The 26,832-nt window shown below is 40.3% G+C and overlaps 4 protein-coding genes across 4 annotated transcripts; 2 read left to right on the forward strand and 2 right to left on the reverse strand.

The window, feature by feature from the left end:
• Nucleotides 1–295: 295 nt before the first annotated feature.
• On the reverse strand, nucleotides 296–6,565 carry LOC136342620 (alpha-tocopherol transfer protein-like). Its single transcript, XM_066288610.1, has 6 exons — nucleotides 6,252–6,565; nucleotides 4,101–4,292; nucleotides 1,672–1,830; nucleotides 1,428–1,521; nucleotides 966–1,092; nucleotides 296–823 (listed from the first exon to the last, which is right to left on the reverse strand). Exons 1-6 carry the CDS (start codon nucleotides 6,347–6,349, stop codon nucleotides 564–566), a joined length of 930 nt encoding a protein of 309 aa, XP_066144707.1. The 5' UTR covers nucleotides 6,350–6,565; the 3' UTR covers nucleotides 296–563.
• Nucleotides 6,566–8,709: 2,144 nt separating this feature from the next.
• Nucleotides 8,710–11,388, forward strand: LOC136342621 (alpha-tocopherol transfer protein-like). The gene is made up of 5 exons (XM_066288611.1): nucleotides 8,710–8,938; nucleotides 10,308–10,604; nucleotides 10,664–10,847; nucleotides 10,899–11,075; nucleotides 11,130–11,388. Exons 2-5 carry the CDS (start codon nucleotides 10,318–10,320, stop codon nucleotides 11,316–11,318), a joined length of 837 nt encoding a protein of 278 aa, XP_066144708.1. The 5' UTR covers nucleotides 8,710–8,938; nucleotides 10,308–10,317; the 3' UTR covers nucleotides 11,319–11,388.
• A 1,033-nt stretch (nucleotides 11,389–12,421) lies between these two features.
• On the reverse strand, nucleotides 12,422–14,425 carry LOC136342617 (uncharacterized). The gene is made up of 2 exons (XM_066288604.1): nucleotides 14,140–14,425; nucleotides 12,422–13,715 (listed from the first exon to the last, which is right to left on the reverse strand). Exon 2 carries the CDS (start codon nucleotides 13,702–13,704, stop codon nucleotides 12,646–12,648), a length of 1,059 nt encoding a protein of 352 aa, XP_066144701.1. The 5' UTR covers nucleotides 13,705–13,715; nucleotides 14,140–14,425; the 3' UTR covers nucleotides 12,422–12,645.
• Nucleotides 14,426–14,792: 367 nt separating this feature from the next.
• On the forward strand, nucleotides 14,793–26,458 carry Atx2 (Ataxin-2). The gene is made up of 16 exons (XM_066288599.1): nucleotides 14,793–15,419; nucleotides 18,226–18,350; nucleotides 18,410–18,603; nucleotides 18,658–18,825; nucleotides 18,882–18,996; nucleotides 19,055–19,156; nucleotides 19,280–19,471; nucleotides 20,133–20,287; nucleotides 20,426–20,722; nucleotides 20,855–21,183; nucleotides 21,360–21,533; nucleotides 21,692–21,882; nucleotides 22,004–22,251; nucleotides 22,358–22,459; nucleotides 22,711–22,854; nucleotides 23,244–26,458. Exons 1-16 carry the CDS (start codon nucleotides 15,385–15,387, stop codon nucleotides 23,301–23,303), a joined length of 2,631 nt encoding a protein of 876 aa, XP_066144696.1. The 5' UTR covers nucleotides 14,793–15,384; the 3' UTR covers nucleotides 23,304–26,458.
• Nucleotides 26,459–26,832: the final 374 nt, after the last annotated feature.

Here is a 26,832-nt window from a genome sequence, read left to right on the forward strand (position 1 = left end):
GCCAAAATTTAATTACCAGAACCTGTATTCCAGATACTGAACGATAAACTGGAAGATAAAGTACCTCCAAATAAACAATTTAATTAATTTCGCACGAGTAACAATTATTGTGCAGATGTTGGTATTCTCGTAGCTCAAAGTTCTTCCAATGGAAAATTAATTTGAAAAACAAAAAATATACAGGGGGGTCAATTTGAGAAGGGTCAGTTTCGGCGTCCTGAACTGGAAGAATATAATTTCCGCACAATCTCGACGGTCGGGCTGTCCAGAGGGATTCGGGGAGAGGAAAAATCTGTTAACCAAAACGACTTATATTATCCGCTTAAAAAAATAAAGACTACGATAATTTGAACGCTTTAAAAATATAATACAAATGTAACATAAATCTTCCACAACAGAAAGAGAAATATAGCGAGATTACAGCAGAGCTGTCGATATATAGAAGAAAATATTTAATTTACTCAACTCTCCCTTACAGCTTATGTACAGAAATCTAGCAGTAACACATTTAACCATAACAGCAGTAGATATACCTTAAACACCTGCTCCCAACTTAACTCCTGTCAATCAATCTGAAGATTCTTCAGGATGGTCTTCTCGTCCAGTTCGACCGGTTGAGAATTCCGATTTGAAAATATATTCCAGAATCCGGCCTTTTTCACGCGTTTCGACTCATCGGCTTTCAGGTGTTCAGATTCTATGAGCCAATGACGATACTTGCCCAAAAGGGATTTCGTAATGGTGTCTAGTTCTTTTACAGTCGGAGCTTCTCCGCCGTAGTCCATGGGCAAGAGCTCTAGAGGCAGACCCTCCGGGATGGGGCCTAGAAGTAGAACATTAGCACAACCAACATATTCAGACAGAATATTCTCAAGTTTTATGCAAAAATTCGATAGCTTCCACGACGTAGCGACGCGGCGGACGAGCTGCAGCTTACACGCAGAAGAACGCCACTGTTTTCTTACCTTTATGGAACCGAACAAGATTAAGCAATTCAGATCGTACCAGAGGCACTACCAGCCTCATTACGTGATGAATCCATGTTGCGGTATTCAGGATATGGATCTGCTTTATGCGGCAAGGGTGAGCGTCCTGAAAATAACAAAGTTCCGTTTCATTTAAAGCGGTTAATTGTTTAAGGAAAATGGCAAATTTTCATGAATTTTATTCTTCCTCGCATCTAAATGAATTCAGATCATCCACGAAGAGTCGTCGATTTCTTTGCTTGGGAATGTGTTTGAACGATTTTGTGGAAGATTGCCTGCTGTTAAAGTTGGCAATGTATTAGTAATTTGGCCTTCAATGGACCCCGTACGATTTGACCGAAAATGGGATCTGCGCCGCTCTTCAATTCTTCCCGCGCTCCGTTTTCATACGGAGCTTCATGGAAAGCCTGTGGGAAACGGGCTGTGGGATTTCGCAGTTACCTGTATGTAATACAGGAAACATTTCAGGGCTGGAAGGCTCACTCTGGCCAGATGTCCAAGCGATACATCTTTCATGTCAAATATAACAACATATCTGAAACAGAGAGAAAACACATTTTAAGGTGAAACGCTCGAGAGAATTTGTCGAGGATCTAAGGAAGTCGATTTTTTATTACGTTTCAGAAACGCTTAAGCTTTAGGGAAAGAAGAACGAAGATTTTTACTATACATAAAAATCCCCTACCCATCTTGCAAACCATCCTCAGACAGCACGCAGTCATTGTACATGCAGAACCCCTTGACGACATCGTTGAAGTTCATTTTGGTAGGATCTGGATCTCGCACGGAATACATAAGCACCCGGTAACCCTCTGGGGTAGTTTTTGGAAGTCTGATTAAATATCTGAAAATGTACAAAGCAATAAACTTCTTTAATATCTGTTTTCTTCCCAGCAATCCGTGTTGACATTTTTTATACCTCTGTGTAAACGCAATAAATACTAAAACTGTCTCTTGCAGGGAAAAATCGCTGTTTGTCTAACAAGGGTGGGAAGTGAAAATTTGCCGCACGTCGATTGCAGTTGACACTTCCGCACCTGTTAGACGCTCCGGTTTTCCCATGGGCGAATATGTGCTCGTTTTGTTGACTTTGTGAGCAACTTGAGGCAGAGAGTTGCAAAGCGGCGTAATAGTTGTAGTTAAAGAAACCCTTAGCCATGCCCTTTGATAAAACTCTGCCCGACCTCTTCAAGAATTTAGATACTCCACTTGTGTCCTCTCCCTTTTAGTTTAAGTTTGATCTGTTCGGGATGCATAATGAAGTACTTTTTTGTCTAATCCTCACATAGTGCGGTTTTTTTGCCCAAATCGGAAAAGTTCCGCGTTCTTCTATATCTGTACATTGGGACAATGTATGTTGTTTCCGAACGCATATCATTTCCGGAGTTAGACCGATGAGCTGTACGGTGGCAAAAGAGGCTGTGAAGATGTTTGGAAGCCATCGGATCGTTCTTGTTGTTCACTCTGTGACTTGTACCCTTAGAAAAGGCGGATTGTAAAGTTTTTTTTTTATATCTTCGCACCGATATCGTTTCATTTGTGATTCAGTTGAGCGCTAGCGCGACGAGCGAGATGTTCGTAATACGGAATAAAATAATCATCGTACGCATCTTTTATTAGAAAAACTCGTAAGGTACGTCGCTGGTGCAATTGATATTTAAGCGAGCGGACTGCAAATTATAAAGTACGCACCTGATTTTGGTCAATCTCTACATGAACCACCAACTTCCAAAGCTCGGCCGTTTACGCGACACCGAGGAAGGAAACCCCCTTTACGGGAATTTTTATTTGCTGAAGGGCCGCTAGTTCTCGGACTTATTTTATCTTATTAATTTTTTAATTCCGATAGCAGAATTTCGCCGAATTCAGTATAAACAAGACGAGGCATTGCTTTACGGGAGTACATCGGGCGGGAGCGCCGCTTCGAGCAATAAGATTTTGAAAACGACTAAAGACCGACTGTCAGGTGTCAGTGTGAGTGGCGCGTCCGCGTTTCGCCCGTTTTGCTCGCGAAAATCGTCAAATTTTGACTGAAAATGTGCGAAAGAATTCGGAACATTCTGTGCAGACTTAAAGCTTAATTAAACCGCAACGTAACGAGCGTCCGTGCCTTATCGCGTCCGTTTAAAAACGGGGAAAAGTCGCACTTCGAAAATTCGATTTTATTTGACAATACCGGGAACATCGTTTCGTTTGCGCTCGGGCCTCCGAAGACGCACGATCGCCGAGCAGCTGATATTGAATCGAAACGAGAATTTCGTCGATTGAAAAGAATGAAGCCATAGGCGGGCGCGAGGCCGGGCCGGGCAGTGCGGTGCGTGCCGTATCGGAAATAAACAGTTGCTGAAATTTCTCTTCCCAACGGCCGAGGAGGGGAGGTTCATCTTACAGGTTTCCAAATGGATGATAATTGCAGAAGATTAGCTGCCGCTGAGTGACTGGTATTCGATCGTCAAGCTAAGTACCCAAGTGTTTTCCTTGCTTACGGTATAGTACAAATTTGGATAACTTAAGTAGATCCAAATTGATTTTCAATCAAGTAGAACGTCTTGCCATTGCCGCGTGGTGCGGACGAAAATGACGTTTTACAGTGGTTACAGAGTGGGCATTGCCGAAGGCTTCGAGTTGATCTTCGGTTTCTTCCTGATGCCCCCGTTTACGACCTATCTGTGCTCCTAATAATAATAGACGACGTATCAAAAAAAATTCTTCATAGGAAGTGAACGTATCCTCCAAGCGCTAAATTGCTGTACCGCGGTTTTTTTCCTGTAGAAAATGTCCCTTTAATCGTCACAGAAAATGTTCCAATCCTGTTACGTTGCTTCACATAGACCTATCAGCCTAATGGCTACAGTATAATCAACAATTAGGTAGACGTATTCAATTAAGTTTTTTTCATTGTTAAAGATTAGGTTTTCACACACCACAATTTGTAAATGGAAGAAGGAACTAATGCCTGCCTAATAAGCCGCACCTTTGCCGTTTCGAGGCCTCTTTGAGGTTTTTGGCAGGGAAAAAAGGTAGAAAAAACGAAAGGCGGAAACCAGTCAAATCGTTTTTTCATCCGCATTCCTCCCTACTAATCCACGTTCCTAAATATTAACAAATATTTACCCCATATCCATCAAGTTCTTCATTTTAGGCTCCAGCGGGTCTCTGTTGCCGAATATATAGGGGTAATTGGCTCTGATGGTAAACCAACTTTCTATTGCACTTTTCGTTTTCTCGTGAGAGTAGTAGCACGCGTGCAGGAAAAGATAGACGAACTCCTCGTGAACTTCTGGGAGATGTGATTGTGATGACATCCTGAAAAATCCAAATAATCGTACATTTTCGTCCTACTTTCCTGTAAATCCAAATGTTGCTTCAGTACGCCTAAACGCCGATATTTACTTTCATTCGCACGTAAACGGATATTAAGATTGACGTTAGAGTATACCGTCCATGCTATAATTAGGTGCATAATTGTCAATTGTGACCTAAAATCAAGGCAAAAGTTAATATCCACTAATTAAAGTTCTCCGAGCATTAATTATAGTAGAGATTTAGCGGTGTCCCATATATGAGAGAAACTTATCATTTAAATTACATAGATCATTAAATAATAATACATGACTAGAGGCTTTAAGTTGATGGTGTAAGCAATACAATTAATTGCGTAACTGCCTCGTAGAAAATACTGTTTTCACCACTTCTTTCACTTCGGCGGCAGTGCTAATTTCGGATAATTGATCAGGACTTGACAGGTACAATACAGTTATCGTTGTTTGTCATTGTGAACAAACAAAGATATTTAATTACTGATTAAGCAATATACAGATTGGAACGCAGAACGTTCTCGCTTTGTCCCTTTCCCCCCGTTTCCCATTGAGCAACGTTTCATATCTTGGATATAACACGAAAATAATTCATTTTCAGCTCAACAGCGTAAACTAGCAAGTAGCAGGGAAAGTTGGTTGCAAGATATTGGGAAGTGAACCCACCCAGGTGCGATCACAAAGGTCGCGATTCGTTTACGGGCGTTCGTTAACGGAGCATAATAATACATTCACATTTGATTTTGGCCGTACACGTTGGCTTGAAAATTTGATAGTCGCGAACGTCCTCTATTTTTGATGCGGAGGACCGATCTCGTTAATGTATGCACAGTTGCGGCAACTGAAGCTCGCAGGAGCATTGGTTATTCGCAGCATCGGGAAGAGGAGAGAGAAATCCTAGATTAAAACAAATGGGGAACTAACTCTGCAGTTTATTCACAGGAATAAATTTGTTCCGAAAATACCGGGGGTGACGAATAGATGAGTGATCCCACCAGCGTCGGGTGGGACCTGCCGTGATCCAACGTTAGAACCGAAAAGTAAAAGCGCTCGGAGTTTCCAAATAGAGTAAATACACAAGCACCATCATGTAACTTTCCTCCGAGACGTTCAACGTACGACATGTTGCAATACGGACATTTGCATAGTTACGAAAATTGCTGCGCCCAGCGAGACGGACGTTTCCCCATAAAAATTCGCGGAAGTGTCCAAGAATATTCAAAAGAATATTTACTCGCCCTCCCCCAGTCGCTTCAGCTAAACGATCTTGAGGGGCAACCCCCCCCCCCCCCTTTCGCGATTCCTCACATTGAAGAAAAATCATCCGGTAACGCCTGCCGGGGCAGATGGATCAGTTCGGGATCGCCCTTCGTATTACGAAAATCACCTCCAGGAATTTTCAATATCGCATGCATCGCCGTATGCCCGTGCTTCGAGTAGCTTTCTGCTTTGGCCTGAACAGATACCTGCTCATTGTGCGAACTAGTTTATGCATGACAGAAAAATCACCCGAATCTCTGACTCTGAACAGACGCAGAAAATCGAAACAGTATCTCACCCAAATGATTTTCGCTTTAATTCCGATTTAAAATTTGAATTTAAAATTTGCTGCTGCTGCTGCGCGTGATCAGGTTTTAATCCACGAAATTCCAGTTTTACCCGATATTACGCGTTTCTTAATGAGACACTTTAATAAGCGGAGACAGCGACGAGGATAACGAAATCAGCCTTGGGAATTATTTCACAAATAATATAAAAGCCGTCGTTGAAATTAGTGTCGAAACTAACGGAGTTCGTAGATATTCAGCATTGAGTCGGGCGTATACTACGCACAACTTACACGCTACATCGATGGCGTCCGTTAATTTCGGTATTTCAGCAAATTGGCAAATTGGTAAAACAAACGTGAAGTCCTCCCATTGAAGGGCAACATTCATGGTTCACCTACCAGTTTTGAATTTTGATCATATCCTTTTTCTTCCCTTCGGGGCGACTCGGTAACCCATCGATGAAGGGATGGCGGTGTTTCAAATTCAACGCGCACATTTCTACTTTTCTCGAAATTTCCTTTTTTTTTATCTCACAAACTAACGAAATGACGTACACAAAAGGCGGTTCAACGCACAATCACAACTCCATGTTCTAGTCTCGATTTTCAGTGCAGTTTAACGATTTAACGTATTCGCTGCGTTGGTACCTGATACCGGGCACTAGCGAAACGCACAGCGGAGGTGGGAACTGATTCGATCCGACCACGAATTTTACTTTTGTTTCTTTTGCAAGAATTCGATCTCGGGTAGGGGCTCGAAGTAGCCACAATTAATTACTGTTGCTTACACTGGTGCATCTTTACCTTGCCGATGGTCCCCCGCGTTAGTTCGCATCCAAAGTTGTTCGGATCGTCGATAAAAGTTTACTCGTGTCGTATCTAGATCACTTTCTATATGAATTCTTCGCATTCGAGTTGCGTTTCAAATTCAAAACATTACGTATTCATTAAGTTCTTGAATCATGTTAGAAGTTATGTCTTGTGTAACTGTTGCAATGGTTGGGTAATTCGTTTTGCATTTGCGAGTCGCAATATCTTGCCGGATTTTTTGCACTTGCGAAGCTTTCAAATTGACTTTGAACAAACGCCAAAGCTCCGAATGTAGCTGAGACGTGAACGTCTTCCTTGTGGGGTAATCTGAAGATGCGACGCATCGGCGAGGACCGACGCTTTTGCCCCATTTCCCATAAAGCGGTTTACAGGCGACCCAAACTGTGCCGTAACATTTTTTTATTATTATTTATTCTCTGCTTTTTTTGCGCACGACTTGCGCCACGGCTTTCGTGGGGAAAAATGTTATTGTTGTCCCCATTTTCAGAGCTCGCTCGATAGATTATTTGCAATCGGAGTAAATCGTGTTTGCTCAGAGCACTGAATAAATATTGGCATACCACTTCTACCTTCGTCGGCAACCACGGAATATCTAAGAATAAATAACCTGAAATTGCATATAAACACTCACTTTACCATTGAAGCTTTCGATTCCCCAAACTTCGCCAAAAAATGTGACGTCACTTTGGCGAATGTAACGCTCCGGCGGATACCTCCCACGACTCGCTTTGGGTGGGTTTACTCATTATGTAAACTAAACAAACAACAATAATCCGCTAAGATTGTAAAGCTCTTGGATAAGTTCAAGAGAGCGCCGAGGCTAAGAAAGCACGTTAACAGTGCGATGTCGTAGATAAGCAATATCTGGCCGCGCATTACCTTGTTGAAAAAGCGCGTTTCCACGCCAGCACGCCGAATGTATGGTACAGCTACTGCTTCCAACAGTTCCTGCATGTGGCACGCAGCGTTGCATGTAAAATGTGATCAACTGTGCTAATACTGCGACCTAAATACGTGCTACATACAGGGTGTTTCAGAAACATGTTGCCCAACTTTAGGAGGTTGTGAAGGGCGATAAGTTAAGTCACGTTACCTTACAGACACGTATCTGGAAATGGGTCGTTAAGGCACTGGAAAAAAATTGATAAAAACATTGTTGTGCATATGTTTACGCCTTTTTGCCTTCCAAGGTAATTATTAGAAAAGAGAAGCAATAAAGCATTGCGAGAGTCGTTCAAAATCGCCGCCTCCGCCTTGCTGACGTACGGACGTACGCCGAACCACGCGGAAAACAACATGTGGATCTTTCGGAACAGAGTGACTTGCAGCCGTCACCCTTCCGACGAATTCTTCTTCTGCTGCTGCAGCTGTTTCACCAACTAGTAATTTGAGGTAACCCCAAGAAAATAAATCGAGAGGTATCAGATCTGGACTCCGGGGCGGCCAGTTGACAGGTCGACCACGTCCGATCCAACTCTCGGGGAATCGTAAGTTCAAGTGGTCCCACACGTCGCAAGTGAAGCGTGCCGGAGCCGGCATAATTTCCCATTGTGCCAACCCACGCGCTGGTAGAGAACTGATATTGGTTGGACTTCTGAAACGTTCTACGAGAATTTTCCTAAAGTTTGGCGACGTGTTCCTGGTACACCGATTTTGGTTGAATTTGGTGCGTTCGTTCTGGACGTTGCAATTTCCGCGATAAGAATTTTAGCACGTTTTCGGTGATCTACTCCGTCGAACGCCATATTTATGCAACTCCGCCTAGGCCTTCGCGAGATCTAACAGCGAAACAAACGTGGTCAACGATTTTCTCTTTCATGCACCGAGTGGTATCTGTTATATACCGTGGCCGAATCACCTTTGCTGATATGTGGGTTAACAATAATTTTTAAAATAAATACTTAAATCCGAGGAAGTACGCTGAAGAATTTTGCGCTATAAATGTATGTCAAAGAGCTATTGCTCCTTAACGGCCGCCGGTTCTGAATTATCGTGTGAAACGATTCTGAGACGTGCGTCCCTATTCCTCACGCTGATGCGTCGAATTTGCCGAATCGTCAATGAAATTGCATTATGCTAATTCCACTTTTACGAAATTCAATATTCATTAAAGTATTGTGATCGTACTAGACGTATGTATTACCATGCAGAAAGGTTTGACGAGTTATAGCGTGAGCACAACAGTGATTTAGCACGTTTATTTGAGGTTACTAGGCACAGCCTTGTTACAGGAAATTAGAACGACAAAAGGAAAGGTAAGAAGTAAAATACATACGAAGATCGAACATTTGCTCGAGAGGAAGTTCATGTTTATTCATTTTCTACGTTGATATGCGTGTAGATCGCAAAAACTCGATTTACGTTCAAAATCCTACATTCATTACGTTTCTCATAGAGTGACTAATTGGGGAAGTCAATCAACTCTTGTACGATTGAAATTCTACACTATTTTTCATTGCTCATTTTAACGCATTCGTGTATAATGCAATACCCGTTGCGCGTGAAATAAAGCTCACTCTGCACTTGTTAAGTTGTACAGCGCGTGTGGTACCTGGTAAGATAAGCGCAACTTTAAAGTCCAAGTCGTACAACGAGACTCCAGGTGTTCGCCCTTGGTTCGCCCTCGAGGTCGCGCCTGCGGGCTGCAATCAATTGCAATGTTTTTTTGCGTGTCGGTACCCAGTCGAGACCCAGTTCCGTACTCACCCTTTTTTATTTGGACCGCAAAAAAATAAGTACGTCCCTGACCCCCTCTACTCGCAGTAAGAGACGGAGGTACATTTAACGCCATCCTTAACGTAACGACAAACTGCCTCTCACAAGACTGCATGCAAATCTTAACTCAACGACAAAAAGTAGATTTCGCGATTCAACGATATGTTCACGTTGCGACTTGCGCTCGCCCCACAGCACTGACGCTTCCATTACGGAAGGACAAAATAACGTAAATCCGCCTTAAATCGACCGTGCGAAAACCCACCATTTGGCTTGGTAGCCCCCTTGTTTAACTACCCGCCTGGCATCGGCCGCGGTGTTTGCCACCAAGGGAGCAACGTTCATTTTGGGTTATAAGTTCACGCAGTGCAAAGTGACTGTGAACTAAGGAGGCAAACGCGCATGCGTTTCGGTGGCAAAAGCGAACTTTAACGCACACGTAGCAGGCACGAAATGTGCCCTTTGAGTGGGACTTAATTTATTGGTTCTGGCTGCGAAAAAATGCGAATATCGAGGATTTCTACCACCTAGAAGGACTTTCTTGACGCAATCATTTTGCCCGCATAAAGGTTGTTATTATACTGCTGCTAAGTGGCAATCTACGCATATTTGGTCAAATTTTCCATATAATTTATTTAATTTGCATTTAATTATAATCTCACGAAACGACACATTTTTTCAACTTGCCCCTGTCATCTCCAAATGACATCAATAAGCCATAACTCGACGGCTACGCGTAACTTCTCAGTATACGTGCATCTGCTTTTACGTCAGGCACTAATGATGTATAATGAAAAATTATAAAATATTTAATTTCATCGAATTAAAAATGGTTTTGAGAACTTGAACTCGTTAGAGAGTCATAGAAGAATCGTTAAAATATTTGTAATTAATTTTTTGCGCTTATAGTGGTAAAGCAATGACGAAACTACCTTACCAGTTTACATCAGAAGATATTGTGAAGCAAGGTAGAACGACGCAAGAGAGTATAGATGCGATTCGAGCATGGTTGAGCTCCGTGCAGAGCGAATCGCTTCCGGAGATTCAAGACGAACTGATCGTTATTTTCTTGCTATCTTGCGAACACGATATTCCTCTGACAAAAAATACCATAATAATGTATTATAAGTGTAAGAAAAACGGTCCAGAAATATTCGATAACTGGAATATGGAGAGACTTGACCTGAAACGGGCAATGAATACCGTGTAAGTGCAAATTTGTAAACGTGCAAGTAATTGTCCTTAGAGCATTGCAATCATTACAGAGGTCTAAGCAGTATTCCTGTCAGAACGGACGAGGACTACGTCGTCCATTATTTCAAATTACAAGACACAAATTACTCAAATTTCGACTTAATCCCCGCAATGACTGTGTCGTACATGCTCCTAGATATCTCCCAGGAAAGAGATCCGCCTAAAGGTTTAATCGTTATCATTGATACCAAAGGTGTAAGTCTTAACGCTTTTTAAGTCACCGTTTTACTTGGAAAGCGCCTTTAGGTGGGCCTAATGCACCTCGTAAAACTCAAGATGTCCGCATTGAAAAAATATCTAGAATTCCTCCAAGAAGGTTTGCCAATCCAAATTAAGACGATTCACATTATCAACACCGTGAGTTTCTTCGGCAAAATTATGAATCTGATCAAAATATTCATGAAGAGTGAGCTCATTACCATGGTAATATTGTTGTAGGTATCTGTTGTCCTTTCCATTGGTGATTGCGATTTTTAGATACAAACTCATCCTCCGAATGCTAGCCAAGAGAGATTGTTTTCTATAGTCCCAAAAAAATGTTGGCCAGCAGACTATGGAGGCGACTTGCCCTCGGTCGAGGAACTGCATAAAAGGACGATCCAGCAGTTTAACGAGAAGCAAGATTTTTGGGCTTTAGAGGAAGAAATTCGAAAGAAATGCTCCTGATTTTCGAGTGATGTCAATTCAAAAACAGAAATTTCAATTCGACCTCAATAAAAAGTAAATTCGAAATAAAGTGCGCAATTTTAATAGTTTACATGGTACTCTCGGACCTCCCGACTTACGTTGAGGCGCGTAACTTCACAGCGCGAAATGTACATGCCATAACGAGCACGCATGGGCAATGTAACATCCCCGAGTTAATAGTAATGGAACGCGAGTCGACGACGAGTTTTGTAGATTCGCGACCAGCTGGGGGAGGGGTGAAAATTCATGGGCGGAACACGACATTTTTTACGCAACACCGATGGGTAAACTTTTTCGACAACGAAGTCGGTTCGTCCGGTCAGATAAAGTTGAGCGATCCATGCGAGCTAGCTCGGGTTAATACAATTGGCTTGATATAGCCAGCAAATATAGATTACTCAACGTTTTTGAGTACTAGAAAAGGAACACGTGACTCTTTTACGTCGTGGGTTAGATGGTAATTATTTTCGACTCGGTACGGACCCGATGAAGAACGAGAAAAGAGAAAGTTTACAAGCCACGCGAGCAAGCAGCATTCTTATATAACCATATTTGAAATTCTGATGACTATATGCATGTAGTACAATGTAGCAAATGCTAGATATTTGCCGATTACGCTGATGATGATGATGGTGACGACGTACCTACGCGATTTCGATTATCGTGCCAAGTTTATCATTCGGTATTTTCAGAGAAGACTTTTCCTACTTTACTATTATGGAGTAATTCAATCCCGCTAACTTTTTCTTAATATTACCTACATATAGGACAATAACGATTCGAAACCGTTGATGAAAAGGAGAACGATATCAATCGTACACTGCTTTTTTCAATTTTTGTACTCGTGTAGCGGTGAAAACTTCTCGCTTCAGCAACTAGTTACGTGTCTTCGGAGATGAATTGCTCGATTAAAATTTGCGCCCTAAAATCTGAAACACCCCCTATGATGCGCGGCCGACCTCGTGCGCCGCAAATCCTATTAGCGCTTTATAGGAATTATGAAATAATTTATTGTAACTGCCGCTCTCATTGCGATTTAGTAGTTTTTTAGTGCTCTCCGATGGCGAAGAAATAAGGCAGTAATAATGATAAGGCGGCATTTAATCCGCAGCAGAGTATATTACACATCCATTAGAGATAGTAAATTTGCATACTACTAGATTAGCAACGAATCCCAGAGTACCTACATCTGTACCAGAAATCCGCCAGATTGGACCCATTCGTAATACAGATTCCTACTCCCTAGTTCAGATTAATTCAATAACGCCCACATTAACCACAACAATTCAAACGCCGAACCTTAAATCTATCTGATTTCCAATACAACAGCCATATTGTCCTCCTCCCCTTGAGGCGAATACTCCAAATCCCAGAGACTGGTGAATATTAAAATATAACCTGCTGGTAACGCTCCCTCTATAGTATCGCAAATATCTGCACAGTTTTTTCTTGGGATCAGCCTCAAAGCAGTACTTCCAAACAACTGGCCGACTACAGTGTGTTTCTCGATCAAATTTAGCTTCTTGTACTTGGTGGGGCCGTAATTTTTATTCCATATTAGCCAGTTGTAGCTCACCGGGGCAATTTCGTCGGGAACGATGGAAGGCCTGTACGTGTAATTCCTGAATATCCTCATGGCCTCTTTATCGCAGTTTTGGAAGTGCAGGAAGAAGCTGTCGAAGTTGGGAGTTTTCTCAAAAAGCTCTTGTAAATCGATGTCGTCGCGTTTGTTGTTGTGGATGTTAGTTTCCAAATTGCAAGGAAAGGAAAAGGAGAATTCTTTCTGGTCAAGTAGCTGGCTGATAAAGTCTTCGGGGGTCTTCGTGATCCAGTAATCAATGACTCCGGGGATTAGAATCGGCCTATCCAAATCTATAAATTGACTAATCATAACCGAGGAATTTTCTTCGTTCAACGCAACAAAAAAGTCGTTAAAATCTCTGAATGATTCGCAGAGATCGCAATCGAAGACCTCTTCTGGCTTTTTCACCGAAGAAGAAAACCATTTAGGTATTAAACAACGCTCATCCTTCAAATATCTCCAATCGTAGTATGGCAGAACCTTGATCATGGTAATTCTGGTAACTGCGGCAATGTGCCATGAAATTGGTTCCCAATTCTTTCTCACGATTATCACCACCAATCCGACAGCTCCGAGAAACAGCAACCAGTACAGTAATGTGAAACGACTTAGAGGTTTCTTCGGTATTTTGGAAGTTATGGGTTTCAGCAGCTCGATTCTATCTTTGATCTTGATGTCGTTCTCTTCGCAAAAGTGGTCGAGGTCGATGAGATCCCGATTTAGATCATTGAAGGTGTACTTGGATTGAGATTTTTTCGGCTTGTCTTGAGTTGTCTTCGGCATTTTGAGACCACCTAAAAACGGGAGCGAAAATAAGAAGTAAATACGGGAATCGCGCTGAATAGAATCTCTTTTCGTGTTACTCAGAAGACCTTTCAAGAGGCGCAATTCTAAGTACGAAACACGACTGTATGGAGAATGAAAACGTGTTTTTCATATGGAAAAAAACGCGTTTTGACGCAGTCTTCCTTAGTCTACCATATGGTCTACATTGAAATTAGCGGTAACTAATTCGTCAGAACGCGACTGACATGCGATCAGCTCCCAAAGAACTATTGCTCATGTGCCCCTGAAAGTCATTCTGAGTAAAACACCACTCGCAACCTGTCGTTGTCCATCGGACTAACATCACTTCTCTGTGAACATATGGATCGGCAGTTCATCACGCCGTAATTCGTTAAATAACTCTCTCTATTCATTTCTTTGTGAACTACTTACTGAATTCTATCACCCGATATATTATTCCTGCATATTTAAACACTACATAGAATATGCCACAGGTTGCTAAACTTCAAAACAAAGATTTCTGGCAAGAAATAACTCCCCAAGGAGGAAATCTGATGGGTAGACGGGCGATTGCGCCCTAGCAATTGCGGGCCATCGATTTCCCGCAGAATTTTGATTTGCCGCCACAAAACCAAAGTGAATCGGCGCCAAAGCGAGCGAGGGCAAAACGAACATAGCGCGCTCTGCTGTCGTTGACCTGCTACTACACTGTCGCCGTTGCCAGCATGTGCCAAGTTTTATTTTCCTTTTTAGAATTCAGTATGCAAAATTGGTACTTTGTTTCCTGTAAATAGGTTCCTCAAATAAAAAATTCTCATTTGAAAGTTTTCATTAAATTTTAACCGTATCTCGAACTTTTTTTGTTCGTGCAATTTATTGTGCACAGGGCGTCCAAAATTGGCTGTCTGCAATCTCCGTTGATAGCGAACGATTAAAAGGCGGCGTACGTAACTGCGTCTTTGTTTCGCGCTTAGTCGTCGCGACTATAATTAAAAATGTATAGAAAGCGAAAGGCAAATAGATACGCCAACTTTTGTCGGCATGATTGTCTTCGGAACTCCCGTCTGCGAAGCAACTTTCAGGTTATAAAACATTAAAAGTAATTTAAAAATGTTGAATGTTAAAAATGTATCAAATGTTTGATACATTACCTATTATGCATCTATAAAGTTGTGTAGGATGGGCGTGTTATACTTATCGAAACCGCATTAAAAAATTCAGGAAATGTACTACATAGCAGAACAACGTGACACAGCCGCTTCTTCAAAAGCGCAGTCGCGGCAATCGACGCCGTCAAAAATCTGTCAACCTCAACCAGTCTGACAGACATTTTCCACCAGCAGCACTGGTCAGGGAAACGTTTGTTAACTTTCTAAACACTTTTACGTATTTTCACGGGAATATTTTGCGTTAACAAATAAATCTAAAGTTTATCACGCTGAAGAAATCGGCTGTCCTTCCCCTCCCGTTCTTGGAACAAAGAAAACCACCGTGTTACGTCACGCTAGAAAGGCCATTTTGATTTCGTACTAGACACATTGAAATTTTCATTTAGCTATTTGAAAAATTCGGGATCTGTTCCTGGGATTTCCGTGTTTTTGCGACGAAGATCAGAGGAAAACTATCAAAATTCCGGTGCCCACGAGAAACAAGGATACCGTACACGGTAACGGTGATATGAACAAGAGAAAGACCAGGGGAGGCTCTGTCAGGTATGCCATTTTTTGTTTTTCCTTATGTTTTTCTTTTGTTGCCGTCTACATCCTTTTCATTCCTCCATTTTCCTCGTTTCAAATGCTTTCCCGTTTTAATGCACATTCGTGGGAATTCGATTTTACGTCCATTTTCGCTTGAATATTAAAAAATTAGTGAACAACTTCCCAGATTTTCAACTAATTATGTGTATTTTTCACATAAACAATAGACGCCATTATTGGTACATTTGAAAGAATAATGTAAGTTGCAGACTTATTGTCCCTCAAGTGGGACCAACTCCAATAGTAAATTGTCAGTGCATTAGTCAGTTGTATTGTACAGTAAATGCATTTATAAGCAAAGCTGAACCATCTATTGTGTGCCCCCTAAGGTACCAAGTCAGTGATACATTAGAAATCCTCAAATAGAAGCCATTTATATAATAATATTATTGACAATGTGATCGGAGATCTCCCATTAGTTCTCTCACCTAATGTGAGATATCAAGGTTGTCCAAAGGGTTATCGCTTTAGTTAAATGGGGGATTTCAAAGGGCTGCACACAGTATCACCAGTAGATCCATCTAGTAGGTGACTTTTTGAACTCTGGTAACTAAGTTATATGAAGACATTACACCCCAAGATAGCTAGTTAGAACTTCACTGCTACCTGAATTATTTTTATGTACTGATAGTAAAAGTAATATCTAAAACTCGAAAGGTTTCTTCCATAGGAAGTCATTGTTTAACTTGGTACCACAAATAACCCAAAACTCTTATTAAAATACAGATAGGAACACAACTCGTATTTGTTTTTGGCTCCTTCAGTGTTTGAGATGCTTAAGTCAAATTTTGAGGTCATACACGGCTTTAGCATCTGCAGAGTATATTTCGAAACAATCCCAGTAGTCCACAGGGAATCACTGATCATTTTTCTGGGGTCAGACCTCCTTTGACCATCCTCCTTTTTTTCTATTGTAAAACACTGGTTTATAGTTTCGTTAAATTTTAAATCCTTGTTCAATTTAGAAACTTGTTCAGCCTTTTCATTTCTTTGGCATGGGCAATCATTTTCATTTGAGAAATTAAGAAGCAAAGCGTGAATTTTTTCTATCGAATTGACCCAGTCGGTTTTTTTTTCTATATCCGTCCTATCGAAAACATAAGTTTACTTCCGTTGCCATATTCATAGCCTAAAGAAGACCGTGAAGTCCCTTCGCTGAACTGAAAGTTTCTTATCATATTTTAATTTTATGGATGTCGCCCAGACATCAACTAATAGCTTCCTTAACAAATCAATAATGGGCCCCAAACCCAAAGGCCGACACCAACCGATTTATGAAGTCATAAACCACTCATTTTTAAATGAAATCTGCATAAGCCTAGCCTTGGTGAGTAAATATCTTTTCTAAGGGTCACGTATGTTACCTACCTACCTTCTGTCTGTTTAATTGTTTCATTTTTGCTTGAAAATATTTTGGGTCTCTTTGGCGAATCCAAGCTTTACCCAGAATTGAGACCCTAATTAGCAGTTTCGAATTATCCGCACATGTCCTTTCACATCCAGGTAAATTTTATATTCTGTAGCTGCCTAATGAAAGTCAAGAGAGCCTCATACAGTTACCATACATAAATCAGATTTCTTATTAGTTATTTACTGATAAGCCAGCTATTAGGTATATTAATAAATAATGGTTCTTGGGGTAATTGGGTTGGTAATTAAGGACTGATAAACTGATAGGACCTATAGCCATCAAATAACGGTTTTGTTTGATGTAAGTTATTAGAGAACAATGTCCGTTTCCCTTATCAATTAAATCATGGGTCCTTTAAGCCCCTTTAAATAACTACTGGCTAACTTTTCATTACATTTACAATTGATTAGTAAATTTGAATTCAGTTATAATTTTTATAATATTCAGGGTGGATTTTAAGTAAGGATTTTCCTTTGAACACAACGCAGACCTCTAACATGCTGGTTTCGGCAATTTTTTAGATTTAAAAACGTGTTATATGAAGATTTTACTTAGTTTTTTGAGTTCTGTGTCGTGTTAAAAAGAAAATTCCTGCTTAATGTTTACCATGAATTTACATCTTGTATCCTGCAAAAAACGTATTCCATACCTATGTATCTTTGGCCCTTTTGGTTTTTTGTGATCCCTATGTTCTTATATTTTTGAATTGTTGCGACGTTAATAAATATCATACATTAACATTGCCATGGACATCTCCGAACCAGTAGTAAATAATCTTCTGCAATTATGTCTGATGTCAATAATACGTTGTACAGGGTGTTTCGTAAAATAAAAATAAATAATGGAAACGGTGTAGGAACGCGCATAGCAACCGGCATAGTATGGTTTTCATAAATCATACTGTATAACGGAGTATTTTTCTAATCTACCAGAATAGTTGCAAATAGGGCTATAACCTTTTCTTTGAGTCCCCTTAAATAATTAAATAAAAACTTATTGATTTTTTTGCCTATGAGAACTACTAATAGGATTATGGTCTTGGTCAGTACATAGAACATTTCATTTTTAACAAAATCATTTAATTTTGTATCTCGAAATGTGCTTCATTAAGGAAATATCAAAGCTCCTTAAGCTTTGCCCCAAAAGGCGACTGATGAACCAGCTTAAATATTGCATTTATAGCGTTTTTATTCAGTTAACAACGTTATTGATAACAGGCCTATATATAAATGCCTCAGTATAGTGTTTCTTGATACTTATCCTCACTTTCATCAAACAAGGTTTGAGCTAACTTCGTTGAAGTGGGATTGTTTCTTTAATTTACCTCACGCTAGATTAATTGCTTTGCAGAGGCCAAAGACAGAGGTCTCTAGGAACTGAAGGGGTCTATAGCAATCCCACTTTTATGCATGCAGCCACCTCACAAGTAGGTAACGTGGCACGGATAACTACAGCCTCTGGGCAAGTGTGGGAAGGTAACGATTACGTCTGCACCATTAGAAATAACTTTTCCAATGTGATTGTTTTCCTTCAGGTGTCTTCAGAACATTTTCCCAAAATTTCGATGTAGTTCTGGAAGTGGTTGCAAAGGTGGAAAATCCTGACGCACCTGACTCTCGTTTATTAACGGAGACACATAGGGACAAGTTAATCTTTAAGCCATGTGATATTTTGAATATGACTTTTAAAAATGTGGATCTGGATTTTCCCGTTAAGGACACTTTTCAGGTTAGACGTTCTCAGTAATTATTATAGACCGATTAATTAAACAGAATATTTTAGACTGACACTGCAATTTCTGCAAGATTAAACGGTAATAGAAATGAAGAAAAGGAACTAGAGCCGTGGGACGCAGGCCAATTAAACGGGAATGATTTAAACCTAGATCTGGAAGCGTCAAACGGGTGGGATGTTCAAGACATGTTTCGCAAAAATGAGCAAGAATATGGGGTATATAATCAGTACAAATAACGGTTTTAACGAATGCTTATTTCCGATATACTTAGGTACAATCAACATTTGACCATTCCTTGAGGGGCTACACAGTTCCGTTGCAGGCAAGTGATTCAGCAGACTTCAAAGAGGCTCAAGCAAAGGCTGAACAAATTGCTAGTGAAATTGGTACTTAATGCACAGTTTTAAGCAAATTAAAAGGTGTTTGATGCTTTTATTATTGCAGAGAATCAACCGGGCCATCGGGCTAGGTTGGAATTAGAAAATGGAGATGAAGAAGCTGCTTTTGCTGCAGTTGTAAGGCCAAATCAACAACAAGAATCTAACGGTAAGGTTCGATTTTGAAGTAATTTGCTCATTAAATAATTGAGAAACAGCGAAAATGAATTACTTTTTGGTTATATTTTGCGGTATTGCGGAATCAACTAAGTACTTAAATAATATTCCTCAGGAAAATACATTCCTCCAGCGAAGAGAAAGGGACAAAATAATGGTAAATTGGTCCGTAGTACTCCCCCACCATCAGGCGGGTCTAGCGCTCAAAATTCGCCCTCGCCGAAAGAAACCCGAGCGCCAATTCAGTATCCAGCTCATAGTGGCGCACACCAAGGCCATCAAAATAACATTCACCCCATTTCACCAAGTAAGTTTACCAAGTGTAGTGTTGGACCGGGATTTTGTATGTGAAATAATATCATTTAGGGTTTATTTTTGACTGTGTATTTTGGAGGTATCATATATAAAAATAAGTGAATTGTAAATATTAGTAACTAGCAAATTAAATACACATTTACTAGTGGGAGGGGTATTAAGCCAATAGTAGTAAAGTATTATTTAATCGGTTAAAAATTTAAAAACTTTCATTTTAGAAGATAATAACTGAAATATTTTATTTTGGGTTTATAGTACTAAATATGTAATGAATGATTTATATAATTTGTTCAACAAAAATCTCAAGTCAAATAAATATACGGGATCTTCCTGAATTTGTGGATAATCTCCTAGGCTCATATAACACTAATCACAATGTAACGTCGTTAATTTTTATAAAATTTTTAACCCACAGGGTCGCCCAACTAGTACATTTAGCTTTCTTTTTAATCAAAACGAGATAAATTTAACTTCCCTGTATATTTAAGTCCCTGGAATTCGAATACTACTAAACAATCTGGTCAGTTTTTTGCACCTAAATTGCAAAGAAAAGTGTAAGTAATTTATCCCTATCGAAGTTAAATGATTATAGTTGTTTTACTATACTTCGTGGATGTTTAAGAGTTTTTAATAATCTTTAATCGGTGTTACAGATGCCCACACTCCACCTCAGCAACCACACCCACCGCAGGGTCCCCAACCTGTACAACATATGCCTCCCCCCCCTCATGTTCACGCGGCAGTACCACCCCAGGTTTTGACGCCTCAGGTGCAGAATATTCCTCCTCAAATACACGCACAGCCAATGGTAAATTGATTAGTTGGTTCTTATATTGAATTAATTTTCCTTAAATATGAAGATTCTTCGCATTTGGCAATAGTCGGACTGTAAAACGAACTAAAAATAAAATTTCTAATATATGACTCTAAATATATCTCTTCATAGCCTATGCCGCAACATGTGCCACTGCCTAATAATCCACCCCCGCGCCCGAATTCGCATACGCCACCGCATCAATATACTCAAGGGCCGTCACCCAGACCCGGCGGTCCTCATGCAGTGCCTCATACGGGACCGCCTCACGGCAAACCTCAAATGAATGGCGAAATCAAATCCGGGCCGCAACAAAGACAGCAGCGTCATCAGCAGCAATATCATCCAGATCGAATCATGCACGCTGGGCCGCCTGGACATCCTCAGGGTCCGCCGCCGCAACAGGTTGCGTATCAGGATGTTAAACAGGTGAGGACTCACTCTTGTCATAAAAATACCTAATTCTATGCATATTGTATAAAATCAATCGGTTCTTTGTGACTATATCTTTTCTAAAAAAATATTCCAAAATCTTTAAATAACACGCAGTTTTATTATCAGGAACAAGGTCCACCGCACTCAATTCCTCCACCCCAGCAAGTGTCCCGTTCTCAACCGCCACCCCCGCAAGCGGTTCAAAACCAGGAAACCCTGAAAGAGCTTCATGCTTTTTCGCAAGATTTTACCTTGTCGTCAATGCCTGCTCATACGAGTCCCACATTACAGCCGGTTCCTGCACCACATGTCCAACAGGGATTGGCTAATCAGAGCCTTTCTCATATACAGGGCACGGAATCACCGCAAATGGTGACTCAAATGGCGCCACCGGTGCAGACGCACAGCGCCGGCACGTCACCTAGTGGAAGCAGCAGCAATCTGAGTGCACACAGGTGAGATCGTGTATCGCCAAACAGTGTCACGTGAGGTGTCATTAATTTCTTTTCTTATTACTTGCCATTTTCACCCAATTTTCTAGGTTCGTATGCGGAAGTTGAGTATTAATTGATCCGTACCTATATGCGAGTAATTGACTATTTTCCGTAATTTTTATATCTACTTATTGCAGTAGCATACAGGAGCAACTTCAAACATCTATCAGCTCGCAGAAGCAACCGAGTCCCGCTCAAAGTCCGCAGAGCATCGAAAGCGAGAAACTGCAGAGTGCGGTGGCTAAGTCGAAATTGAATCCAAATGCCAAGGAATTTGTGTTGAATCCTACGGCTAAGCCATTCCAACCCAGGTAAGAATCATTTAAGAAATTTAAATATATTACAAAATTAGTAAAGTAAATAAAGAATTATGCTGCTATTTCAAATAATGTTTATCCGTAAGGAGATCCGACATTAAGTTTTTTATTTCATTTTTAAGTTTAAAGAGCCGAAATGTTCATTTCCTTAGATCGCCGAGTACTCCTTCTGCAAGCAGACCGCATACACCCCAAACGCCATCTCATAGTCCTTACATTGCTGTGAGCGGACCTGGGGGCGGTCCACCGATGCCTGTTACTATGATGCCCATGCATTACATGGCAATCAGTCAACCCCAGTACCAGCCGCCTCCACCTCCGCAGTCAAGTAGAATGAGAAAAAGTAAGTGTTAGATAGAATATGCGTTACAATTTTCGAAATACAAGTGGAATGCAGCGGATTTGAATAACCCTGCATACCTTTCCAACTTAAACTGAAAACAATAATTCCATCGTTTTTCCAGTTCCGATGAGTCAAATCCGGAACGACATGGCATCTCAGATGCAACACGCCGCAGCTGTAACGGGGCAACCGTTGCTTGCACCCGCTCCACTTCCGCAGTTCATATATCCGTCGGCTGCTGCAGCGGCGCACAGCATGAACCAGGCCGCCGCTGCATATCAGCCGACGGTTGCTGCTATGCACGCGGCTGCCGCTGCTACAATTAGGATGTATGACTCGGCGGCTGCTGCCTCAGCAGCGCAGGCACAGGTGAGCTTTTATTTAGTCACTTTTAAGTCGTACAGAATCAAATTACCGAATTTGAAGAATAAGCATCGTCTCAACTTGTATTGTTTAACGTCCGTGTATCTTTCAGCTTCCGTACCTACCTCCACAGCCGAGTGGTACCCCCTCTCCGGCGCAGTCTTATAATCCTGCTGCTGTCCAGCAACAACAGGGCCCACCTCAAGGATACCAGGTAGGGTGCTACATTCATAATTGCGATTAAAGCCGAAGTCTCGTCCTAAGGTATTCAAATTATTAGTCCTTAAATTTTAAGATTATTATAATATGGCTATATAAAAGATAGGTAAGATCTATAATGGTAACAACGCGTCTTCAAGGTAAGTTCTTCTTTTCTTTACTAGGGGAAATACGTTTATTACGATAATAATTGTAATAAGAGCTTATTTGTACATTATTGTTAAGGATTATTTCTCTATATTGCAGGCTGTGCAACATACACAACAGGCTCCACCGCAGGTTGGTATGCAGAATATTGGTATGTTCTGCATACCAGCGCAACCTCATTTAATGCCAAATGTACCTTACCTACAGCAGGCTCCCCCACCGGGGCCCCCGCAGCATCTGCAGGTACGCAGTAAAATGATAATTGTCAACTTGTCTCCTAATAAGTGCTTCTTTAGATGAATATAATGCAAAGATTCGTTAATCGATCACTTGTTGTCTCCTTTATTCGATACTTCAATAATGACGCCATATGTCGCATTAAATTAGGTTTGCATAGCTGAGATTAAGTTCGACAAAATGGCTAACTGGAGTACGAAATAATGTAATAATAAAGTGGTTCTACGGTGACAAATCCAACAGAAACCAAAAGGTACTTCTAGGGCCATTGCGAAAATCGGCCTGTTCTGTCTGAAACTATGTTCAAGTTTTCTTACCAAAAGTATTATGAGTCATTTCCCCTTGATTTTGCTATCCACATTTTGTCATACTGTAACAAACATTTGTTCACACAGGTGCTAGTCCAGCATCAACACCCTTCCCAAGGTGGAAACCATCACGGCCAGAATCCTTAACGCTGAACCCAACAGCTTCGGGAAGGGATTCGATTTTAATAGAAAATTTAATTTTATTTAGGTAGTAAGGATATATGAAGATCTATTTTCCTACAGGGGAGGCAAAAAATTTTCGTTGCGACTAAGTTACTAATCGCTGTAAACACTGTTACTCGTACACTCTTAAAAAGTTAACAGGCTGCACTGAGACTTCCCGATTATGCACTGTCCAACTATTGTCGAAATTAGGAACCTCTAGTTTCAGAATAAGTTGGAGTCATATTGTATTATAAGGGAGCAGCAAAATTAATGGGTGTCATGGCGGGAATTTTGCCTTCGACTGTAAATTATCATTCGATTATTAATATATGGTAAGTGGGTCTGTGAAAAAACGAGGAGTGTTTTCAGAAGAAGCAGAAGCTACGCCACTTACGGAATATAATAAAAGTATGCATTTACTTTGGAAGTTTGATACAGCCATAAATTGTTTGGGAATAATGATAATTGAGGAGCAAACATGGGGTTTAAATACTTACAAGGAGTGCATAAACTATTAATAAAAGCTAAATTTTTATTGCGAATGTCCATAACAAATATAGTTCTCCGCCAATCCATAGTATGGATTTATCCATATTTGTTCATGTTTACTTCTTTATTATACAGGAGGATATTCATAAATATTATTGACTAATTTATTTTCTACTCATTTCTCGTATTTTCATGGGTCTAGTTTTATTTAATTAGGTAAGTATTTAAACCTTTTTTAATTGTTACGTTGTTTACGACGTTTTATTTTATTTCTCACTCTTTGCCTTATTGAAAAATAAAAACGAACAGGATGTAAGTGTTTCGAGTTCACCATTGTCGGTATATTAAACATTCTCAGTAAGGTCGAGTGGACGTCAATACCTATAGGTTTCAAAACAACTTTTTTTGCTAGAAGCTAAAAAAACCTACAGTTGTTTGCATTCAGTTTGGGCGATAGACGAAGGTGACTAAACATCTTGTAAACCTTATAAATTTTTTGCTTAGTCATATTCCTCTCAACTTTTTACTTTCCACGGCCTGTTTCCGATTTTAAATGGGAAAAATCAACTAGCGCGCGTATAGGTACGTGCGATACATTCGATTTGCTGAAGATTTCTTGAGGGACAAGAGTTGTGCATGTCGTCGTTGTTTTTACAGCTTTGTCCGTCCTTTTTATCAAAATAGGTCACGAATGCGAACTCGGAGGGAGTGACAGATCTATAAAGGGGTGGAAATTACTACATCTTCTTGGATATTGAAAGTAATCCTCCTCTTCGCGGGGAGCCGTGGGGCGGTGCATTGTTGTGGTCATTTGAATTTACAGGGAAACGTTGCCTTATAAACTATACTGTGTGATTCCGCGAAAAGGGAGCTTTAAACTCGTGATAGGCCTGGAAAAAACTGATGCAAACAACTTCAGAGTCCGGGCAGAACTGTCCACCCAAATGAGGATTCTTTTTCTGCGCTTTGTGTAAATTATTACGAGACGCTCTTTGCGTTCTCACAACCGTAATTCAATAGTCGTCAATTTCAAATTAATGCAAAATGAATGAGCATGACTCACCTGGAATGCTTTCTGTGCACTTCCCAGGAACAACAAAGCGGCAGCTTTGCAGAAACACTATCCTTACATCCTGCGTCCTTGTTATGCAAAACCAAATTATAAACTCATTTTTTTCATTTCGATACGTGAAATGTTTTCGTTCGTATCTAATTCAGAAAATCAGTTTAGTTTCGTAACAGATGAGACACGTTCTTAGAGCCACCTTTTGGTTTTCGGTCCGCCTCAGAAGCCTTGGGGCCCTCCTGTCGAATTCCATATGAGTGATCAAATGAGTTTATATTGCGGTTTTAACAAAATATTTCCATTTAAAACAACCTTATGTTGACGTAAAATTCATAATTTTTATCTCGTTTCCTGCGTTTTTTCCATTCGTGATTCTCTTTGGATATATAGTTAACAAAAAAATCAATATCTTACCTCGTAAGTAAAACGTAACACTCCTGAAAATATTTCTGCAACTTGATAGAGAATCTTAGGGCCCATTGCACGATTTCAATGTTTTTTATATTTTAAACCTGAACAAACCGAGTAGTGAAAACACCAGATTCTCTATCCAAAGTGGAGAAATTGTTAAGTTACTTTTTTAAATAATATATTTTTGTTATTGCATTTTTTTGTTACTCATTTTGAACTTTCTCAGTTTCATCTGTCGCTGTCGTTGATTGGATTTTCCTTTATAGTAGAGACAACGTTTTTTTCATTAGCGTTCATTGTAATTTAGGTCTTAAGTAGGGATAATTTGTTTGGCACTTCAAGGGTCTAAACACAGACTTGGTGGAGTCTCTCCGAAGTATCAAATAATATTGTACGGATTGAGGGGATACCACGGTAATGTGGTAGCAAACTTAATGGGTCGTTTTTCGATTGTTGAAGAAGGCTCATGTGTATAGTTAAATATCAAATGTAATTGTGAGTTTCGCCTCGGCAGAGGCGTTGTGGAACAATCTGAAGGCAAAAATGTTATCGGACAACACTTCGTCAAATCTACACTTTCTCCCAATAATTGTTTATGTTCAAGTAAATAACATGCGTCAGAAGTATTGTCCAATATCTGCGCAGGAAAGACATTGCGCAGAAGTGTTTAGGTGCCTTAGTTATACAGGGTGGCTTCATATACAAGATATTTAAATAATAGCAATAAAAATGAAGAGCAAATTATTATTGCCCAAAGCACCCTGTATACCTTATTCGATATAAATACGTTTTAACTTCCTAATGTCAAAAAGTACTGTTTTTCGGCGCCATATTTCTTTTAGAGTAAAATTTATAAACACTTTGTATTGTGCTTATGTTTTTGTTTATGAACTTTTTCACTTTTTCTAAAAACAAATCTTAACAGAATTATAGTGAATTATTGCTGGCCGCAGCAATACGAGAGCGATGTTCATTCGCGGCAGCTCTCAAAACAGTTTTGTTTTTGCATCGTACGTTTTTCTTTATTGAAAACAATGAAAAAAAAGTCGAACCCAAATTTTTTTTTTTTTTTTTTTTTTTTTTTTAATATTTTTTGTTACAAATAAAACGGTCATGATGTTTATTTGTGAATTGTATAGTTTTATTCCAATATTAAATTTGTCCAAACGTATGTATGTTCTGTCTTGAGTGCGCGTGCGTTTGAACCGCGGAATAAGTGGGGCTTCCTACTTTTTGCCAGCGAAGAGCCACTTTCTGGTCGGTTATACAAAGCGTTCTCCAATCCCCCCTATTTTCTTATCCCGACGTCTCCGTGAAATCCCCCTTGAAGTGTTGCGTGTGTTGTAAAGCCAAACGTAAATTGTACGAAACACGTCTTCCGTCCGTTAACAATCTTTCAGGTGTTTAGTAACTATTTCCGCGCTCAACCGCTTGAGTCATCCTCGAGCGGAGCAGTATCGCTTTCCGCACCTCGTGGGAGATAAGCACTTATCACTCTCAGCTGCTTCCGAGGTTTGAGCCTTATTTACGTACGTAACGTAAGAA

Source organism: Euwallacea fornicatus, chromosome 12, assembly GCF_040115645.1.
Source record: "Euwallacea fornicatus isolate EFF26 chromosome 12, ASM4011564v1, whole genome shotgun sequence".
Taxonomy (NCBI): Eukaryota; Metazoa; Arthropoda; class Insecta; order Coleoptera; family Curculionidae; genus Euwallacea; species Euwallacea fornicatus.